This window comes from Agrilus planipennis, unplaced genomic scaffold (assembly GCF_000699045.2).
Source record: "Agrilus planipennis isolate EAB-ADULT unplaced genomic scaffold, Apla_2.0 scaffold7, whole genome shotgun sequence".
Classification (NCBI taxonomy): domain Eukaryota; kingdom Metazoa; phylum Arthropoda; class Insecta; order Coleoptera; family Buprestidae; genus Agrilus; species Agrilus planipennis.
Window position 1 is genome coordinate 835,585 of NW_020439340.1, and position 7,763 is coordinate 843,347.

The window sequence follows — 7,763 nt, forward strand, 5'->3', positions numbered from 1 at the left end:
CCTTAAACCTATCACGCTAATTATCCGATCAGAAATAATAGTAATTACATATAATAATTAACCCAATTATTTTTTAAGAAATGTCATTTTATAATAGTGAACCACCCGGTATACTTTATTGTAGTTATGCAACCAACAAAACACCTGTGCTTTAGAGGTGACTGTTGCTGAAGTGAATCCAATGCAATTTTTAAAAAGTTTTTTGAAAAATTGAGTAAATTAAAAGCATTCGATCTTTATTAGTAACTTACTACCTTTCTTATAAGACTGACTGTACAAAACTTAATTTTTAATTAAAACAATTAACTTTGACAAGTAAGATATATTTTTTTTGTGCTTTTATTCGATTTTCATCTTTCTTAGTATTACCTGAAGGTAATCTTAACGTAAAACTTAAGTGTATATTTATATAGAAGGTGCCTCGCAATGTTTACTCTCGATGCAGAATCTGCCCTATCAATCAAGTGTAACCATGGTAACGGTGCGACGCTGTCGGGCGCCTAAAACTACATCCAAGCGTCTTAAACCAACGCCCAGTTTTTTACGATAAAGAGCCCACCCGAAAAATCAATAACTAAGTAAATTGTAGACATTGCAGCAATAAACTACACAAACAACTCTATAGCCAATATAAAAATGTTGGTTCTTAGAGTATAAAGAAAAACAGTTTCCCTGATTTGAAAAGTTCTTTTCAATTTGTAAGTTTAATTATTGAAACTCTTTACCTTTTAAGTTTTAAAGTTACTTACTTAGATATATATATTAAAGTAGTCTACATTTCTTTTAATTTTACGATTAGTTCAAGTACTTTTTTGTTTTATTAAATTTTCAAAAAAGAGCGAAATCAATATGAACCATGCTTTTTTGAAATGAGTATAATGTACAAAATTAAATCTTACAAAGGTGCAATAATTAATTTTTCAAATTTTCGTGTTTTTAATTATTTTTACGTGAGTTTATTAAAGGGTATAACTTTTGTTGTGATCCACTGTATGTAGGTACATTAAGTTGTTTTTGTTTCATTAATTAATAGATCTAATTATATATTTTTCTTGATAGTACAACGTTTTTCAGTGCAAGATATTAAGGCATTTAGCAGTTCTTACATTAATGCTTTAAGTTGTTTAATGTATGTATACTAAATTGTACGGATTCTAAGGTCAGTAGTTAATTAACTTTTGGTGTTGCATTTTTCGGGAATTCGTCAATGTTTTCAGGATGGCTAATACAAGCTGCACTCAAAATCGGGTCATGGTACAACGAAATCGTTTAAGTTGCATGGCAGCAAACTGCATTCACTAAAAACTTGTCCCAACCTCTAAACGAAAGAAGAACCAACCAATAAACCGGTCCAAGCGGCGCATTCGTCATTTTTTATCTTACGCGCAATATATTCAGTACATCTTTGTCTTCCTTAGAAACGGAAACGAATTTCAAAGGAAGTAGTACAAAATTCTATCACGTAGCGTCATCTCTAGGACATATTGTACATTACAAAAACTTACTCCCGCTGCGCCATCTCTGATACAGTAACTGATATAAAAGCTGCGACGCTCACCAAACTTTTACAGCTTTTTAGAATTTACAAAAGCAGTTACTCTTTTTAATACTATAAACTGTAAAACTACTTTAAAGTTAATTTTCTAATCAATAACGTTAGAAAAGTTTAGATTGGATGTTCTACAGGATTTATAATTTTTGTTGTAATTTAATTTACCTCTTTCGTTCCTTATATAATCAATAGCGTTTAGCTATGAATTAGATATATAATTTAATACCATCAGAATTAAAAAGAATACGTAAAATAATTCTACTCATATAAAAAGCTAAAATGCCATTTTATTTTTGATTTAATTACCCTTTACATTTTATTATCGTATTTGGCATTGATAAATAATTAATCGAAAACATGTTTTATTAAAGACCGAGGTAGGGAGAATTCATTAGTTATAAAAAAATAAACAGTTTTATAGAAAAAGAGCAAACAAAATTATCTTGATTTCGTTTTTGTGGTTCGTTATCTTGTGAAGTGCAAGTAAAGTAGTGTAATTGTGAACGTGCCACAAAAATTCCTACAAATCCGAACAAACCCGAATGTAAGCTTTGCATATGTCCATCTTTCTCCAAACGAATTACGTTTCTCTCTAGCAACATGGCAGACATTTCTAAAGAAGATCTCCGCAAAGAAATTACCGGTAAGTAGTAGTTTCTTTCTTATTTTTTAAGCCGTGAGTGCGATATACGTAAAATTAACAATGTATTTTTTTTCTGTACATTTTTTCTATATAAGTTTTTGCCGGTTCACAGTCAAAATCGGGCATTTTACTCTTATGCCCAACACTTTTCAACATAGAAACAATGGCTATATCCTATACGACGCTGTATGAAGGAGCCATAAATTAACCAACTATGTAATTTCAAAAATCTCTGAAACTACTGGTTTTTTGAAGATGTGATTTATACAAAATCGGTGTAGAAAAATAAGACAATTTTTTTAGTTTATAAATCTCCTCGAGTTTATTAATAATTTTAAAAATATTTTTACGTTGTTGTAAAGCTTGTTTGAAACCAACGCCAACTGTTTACGTTTTTGAGATCGATTTTTTATTTAAAAGTTAATATTTGACAGTACTGGTAGTAATTCCTTCTTTTACAATAAGCTTTCCGTATTTTAATTTTTGAAAACAAATTTTTCGATCGTTTGTCAAAGTTAGTTTATCAACAGTTGTGTTTGAATCGTTAGCATTTGCGCGCTTGTACAGAGTCCAGGCGGGAAAGAACCGTGCTCTTTCTAACAACTTTTATTTTGAAAAATAGCTATTCTTAAGGACGCCGATTTGGATTCTACGTCTACAAAAAAAGTACGACAGCAGTTAGAGACAAAGTTGGGTGCAAACCTTTTAAGCCGTAAGAAGGAAATTGACACTTTAGTTATGGAGTACGTAAACTCTAAAGAAAAGAAAAATGATTCTGAAGATGGTGAAGGATCAGAGGAAGAAGAAGATGAAGTCTCTGAAGATGAAAAGAAAGGTAATAAGAGAGCATCTTCTGGTAAGAAGCCACCTGCAAAAAAGGCTAAGAGTTCAGAAGAATCCGATGCAAGTGAACCATCTGAGGGTGAATCTGAAGAAGAATATTCACCGAAGAAATCAAAGCCTCCAAAGACCCGCAAACTCCCCCCAAAAAAGAAGAAGGGATCAGAATCTGATTCTGATGAAGATTGGGAAAAGGCAAAGAAAGCTCCAGCAAAGAAAACTGGAGGAGGTGTAAGTGATTTTATTTTAATTTGATTTTATTTACCTGATCAGAATTTTTCAAAAATACTGGTTAATTAATCTCATAAAGACAAATTATAATTACTTATATTTGAGTTCAGTAAATGCGTAATAACATTAATTAACTAAAAATAAAAATTAAGTATATAAGCATATAAACTTTGAGATATTTTCATTAAAAAATGCACAATTATATATTCCAAGGAGTATGTGCAATATAACTAAAAGAATATGTTTTGATCTAATTTTGAAATATTTAATATTATGACATAATAAAAGAATTAAAGCTTGAATTGCTGTATCAAAGTTTTGTTATAACATTGCAAAAAACATCTAGTTATTGTAATCATTAAAAGAGAATAATAAAGTTTAGATGCAGTTCAATTAGGTATTAATTTTTTAATGTTTATTTAGGGTGGCAAAGGTGGTGGCAAGGGCTACACAAAAACAATGACCTTGTCTCCAGAACTGGCGCAATTGGTTGGTTCTAGCAGTATGGCTCGTCATGAGGTGGTCAAGAAAGTATGGTCCATAATTAAAGAGCGTGATCTTTATGATCCCAAGAACAAGCAGTTTGCCATTTGCGATGACGACCTCTTCAAAGTAATCGGGGTAAAACGTTTTCGTACATTTGGTATGATGAAGTATTTAAAGAATCACTTTGTAAGTTAAACAAGAAAAAAAATTATAATTTGCCTCCCTTTTCATAAATTCTAATTGACATTCATTTTATTAATAATATACCCCTCTTAAGTTAACAATGCTTTAAGTTGTTTAATGTATGTATACTAAATTGTACGGATTCTAAGGTCAGTATAGTTGTATGTAGTCATCGATGATTTTTGATACTGTTTAGGACATCAATGCGATCGAAACCGCTGGTAAAAACTAATTTACTGTAATCGCTCATAGGTGAAATTTTATAGGATTTAATGGCAAAATTTTCACAATCCGTTTCATTGCAGATGTTGTGAACGTAGTAAAAGGATCTAATAGAACGAATGTCATAGGTAGTAAGAAAGAGAAGGATGGGTAAAAACACCCTTATGTGCACATGTCCCGCAGTCCGAATGTCCGTCAAAAAGGAAAAAACAAAATGAATCGGCAGGTGTTCGTGAAATGGCCGATCGCGGATAGTAGTTGCAATAATCCAGCCCAGACCAGGTCTTCGTAGGAATCAACAAAAATTGCAAACNTGTATTTGACTGGTAATAATTATTAGTTTTTTTGGTTCCTTTATCGATGGTCAAAGGTCAGCAAGTGCAATTTACACCGAAAATGTTCATACCCACGACTTCAGAAACTTTTCTGATCTTGAAAAAAAAAAATAATAAAAAAAGATTGGTGAAAAAATGCACTTGGCCCTTTGTAGTTTATAATCAAATAATATTTTCCGTCATTAGTTTTTAATTAAAAAAGGATGTGTCAGAGGTACAATTAATAACCAATCACTATAATATAAATCGATTGGTTACAGCATATTATATGCTAGAGTTGCACCTTTCTTCGTTTGTTCTTAGTGTTTAGATTATATTGATAACCGTAACATTTGTGAATTTAACTGGGAACCCTCACGTAAAATTTATGTATTAGTTAGTGCGATACTTTGTATTTTATATTCAATACAAGTTTTAAAACAATAATTAATTCTTTTAAATTCACCTATACATTAACTACTCTAAAAGACTTTTTAGTTAGTTTTTAATCACGCTTAAATAAAAATACAAAAAGTAATTTGTTTAAATTGTTATTTATTCTTCAACTGGACGTGTTAATTTTATTATGTGCTGATTATCATCCTTTCTTCCGCGTAAACCGAAAATGAATGTGGACGGTTTTGGTACATTTGTGTAATTGTCTTTCTTTGTTTGATAAACTTTATCTCTTTGCTCATGTGTGTTGACCTTTATTGATGACCATCCATTTGATTTAATTGTCTGAGTGGAGTGAGTCATCTTGGTCGAAATGTTAGCCTGAAAATTATTTTATAATTTTAAAACTGTTTCCATTTAATACCTAATAATAATTTGCAGCTACTCACAAGTATGATGGCTTCCCTTTTCCAGTCCCATACATTCCAGTAATACCTGTTCCTACAAAAGTATTTTCCTGAATTGGCAAACGATGGATGTAGGTCAGTCTGTATCTTCTTTTGATCGACTTCTCGTGCTTTTATTTTCTTCTTTAGTAATCTGTTAAGTGTGCGTAAAATATTTTTAGTTGTGTTTTTGATAGATAGGAACAATTTGTTATTGCTTCTGTGATTGTGCACTTACGTGGGAAAATCGTATACGGCGATCAATTGTTCAAAAATTTGCAAAAAGTTTATTAATTCCGGTTTGTTTCTGCCTAGATGTAAAGCTCGATTAACATTACTAAAAAAATTTAGATTGTTATCAACAATACAAATGTAATAGGTAAAAGGCTGTTACTCTCTTGGATCTTTGCAAAATGCTTCTGCAGCGTCTCTAGAAGAAAATGAATAATATTTGCCATCATAATCAGCGATACCTAAGTTTCGATTTCCAGGGATTAAACCTCCTTCAGTCTCCACAAGTTTCCAAGCGCAAAATCCTAGGAACTTTCAAGTAATAATTACTATTTCATCGTTATCAGTTAGATGTCGTAAAACCTACTTCTATTTTAATTGTATCAATGTCTTCGATATCGTTGGGATCTACGAATGTTACTAAGGGGGTGACTATATCCAGAGCACTTTCTTCTTGGCTTGCCTGAATTCTCTCAGCATCTGTTAACGTGGTATAAGAACCCAGTAAATAACTTAAACGTTCGTTGTCGTACGATGTAATTTGTTCAAAACGACCCAAATCGTACATAATTTTGTTTAAATTTGCCAAATAAATGGCTAGTCCTTGCATCTCGTACCAAGTTTGTGCCAAGTCCGTGAAAAATGGCTGCATTTATTAGAACTATCATTTATAATAATATTAGAAAATATTTGTCGTTTAACTTACGTAGACTAGGGATGTAAGAACTATAGTTTTAAATTTTACTATATTATGAAGTTTTTTTAAAATGTTACTGAAAATCTCAACCGTTGTATTAAATTTCCTGTCTACGTTTTGTACTTCTTCCAGAATTTGCCTTTGGAGTAATCAGTATTCTTATTTATTATTAGATTTCTTTTTATGAATCTTACCTCATATATAGTTCGTATTGTCTGTAAAATACGAGAAAGTCTTTTGCATATTCCAAATCTTCAGGTGTGGCAAAACCCATAACTATAACTGTTTTAGTATCATTGCCTACCTCATCCACAACACTTTCGTAAGCGGTATCAATTAACGTGGTAAGAAAATTTACCCTGTTTACGATATAACGCAGTGTTTCTTCGACGTCAGTTTTCGATATCTCTAGGGCTTGATTGACAAGTTTTGGCACTACGACACGATACTTAGGGTTAGGGATGATATATAAAAATTGAAGATGAAGAAATAGTTTGAATCAAAATCAGTATTAAATGGAAATTCCTAGACGCAAATTAATAGAGATAAAGGAAAATATTTTTTTTGAGTTTTTTTATAAATATTTACAATCATCTATACTACTGCCGCCCTTTTGACAGTCTTTGTTGAATAATCTTACACCAGTTGTAAGGTCTGTTAATGCCAATAAAGTGTCTTCTTTTATTTCTTCTGGTTGTAACAGAAAATATTTAATATCATCCCCAAAGAAAACGCTTTTGAGGGCACATTTGGTTTCTTCAAAAACCTGAAAATGTGTTTCCGTAGATGTTCACAAATCTTTATTAGAACCTCTCACTAACTTACCTCTTTTTCTGTAGGATCTCCAAGGCCTGAAAGTAAAGCACAGTAATAAATAATTTTCTTCATAAAATTGGTATATTCTTTAACATTAAGTTCTGCTTCAGGATTTTCGTATTTGAAGTTTATTATTTCCTTTTCCACTGATCGAAGTTTGCTTCTCATTTCGGGTTTGTGTTTATCAATTTCTTCTTTTTTAGATTCAAAATTTCCGCTGAAGTACATTTGTGTTTTCAATGATACTATACAAGGGTGTTCTTGGTGACTAAGTTTTTGTAAGCATTGGACTACAAATTTATGAACTGCGTTTCTTTCAGCTAATCCGTCCAAGGTTATTCCACAATTTGGGTCCAAAATTAATAATTTTACCTATTAATTTATTTCAGCGGTAAGGGGGTTTAAAAAAAGAGCTACTATTTTTATAAAATTATGAACTTTTTTATTGAATAAGTAAGTAAAAGAATATAGTAATGAACTTACGTAGTAAGTGACAAAGTTTCTGTATACTTTGACTCCTTTATTAGTGCATTCTCTGATAATTTCCCTAACAATATTATTTATTGCAACTTCTGCTTCATGAGTCTTCTTTTCGTCCATTTCCGATTCTAGTTGTTTGATCAATTATAGAAAGTTACTGCCGCAGGTGCCTATTTTATGTTTCTTTAGTTATGAAAAGAAATATTTAATTTAAATATAAAGTAAA

At 31.2% G+C, this 7,763-nt stretch overlaps 2 protein-coding genes across 2 annotated transcripts; one reads left to right on the forward strand and one right to left on the reverse strand.

The window, feature by feature from the left end:
• Window positions 1-2,086: 2,086 nt before the first annotated feature.
• LOC108734259 (upstream activation factor subunit spp27) lies at window positions 2,087-3,953 on the forward strand. The gene is made up of 3 exons (XM_025978731.1): window positions 2,087-2,195; window positions 2,818-3,266; window positions 3,690-3,953. Exons 1-3 carry the CDS (start codon window positions 2,153-2,155, stop codon window positions 3,945-3,947), a joined length of 750 nt encoding a protein of 249 aa, XP_025834516.1. The 5' UTR covers window positions 2,087-2,152; the 3' UTR covers window positions 3,948-3,953.
• A 1,058-nt stretch (window positions 3,954-5,011) lies between these two features.
• Window positions 5,012-7,763, reverse strand: LOC108734186 (cilia- and flagella-associated protein 206-like). The gene is made up of 10 exons (XM_025978713.1): window positions 7,541-7,763; window positions 7,067-7,429; window positions 6,830-7,007; window positions 6,436-6,676; window positions 6,251-6,380; window positions 5,912-6,190; window positions 5,708-5,856; window positions 5,552-5,650; window positions 5,317-5,467; window positions 5,012-5,248 (listed from the first exon to the last, which is right to left on the reverse strand). The coding sequence occupies exons 1-10, from the start codon at window positions 7,655-7,657 to the stop codon at window positions 5,027-5,029; spliced, it is 1,929 nt and encodes a 642-aa protein (XP_025834498.1). The 5' UTR covers window positions 7,658-7,763; the 3' UTR covers window positions 5,012-5,026.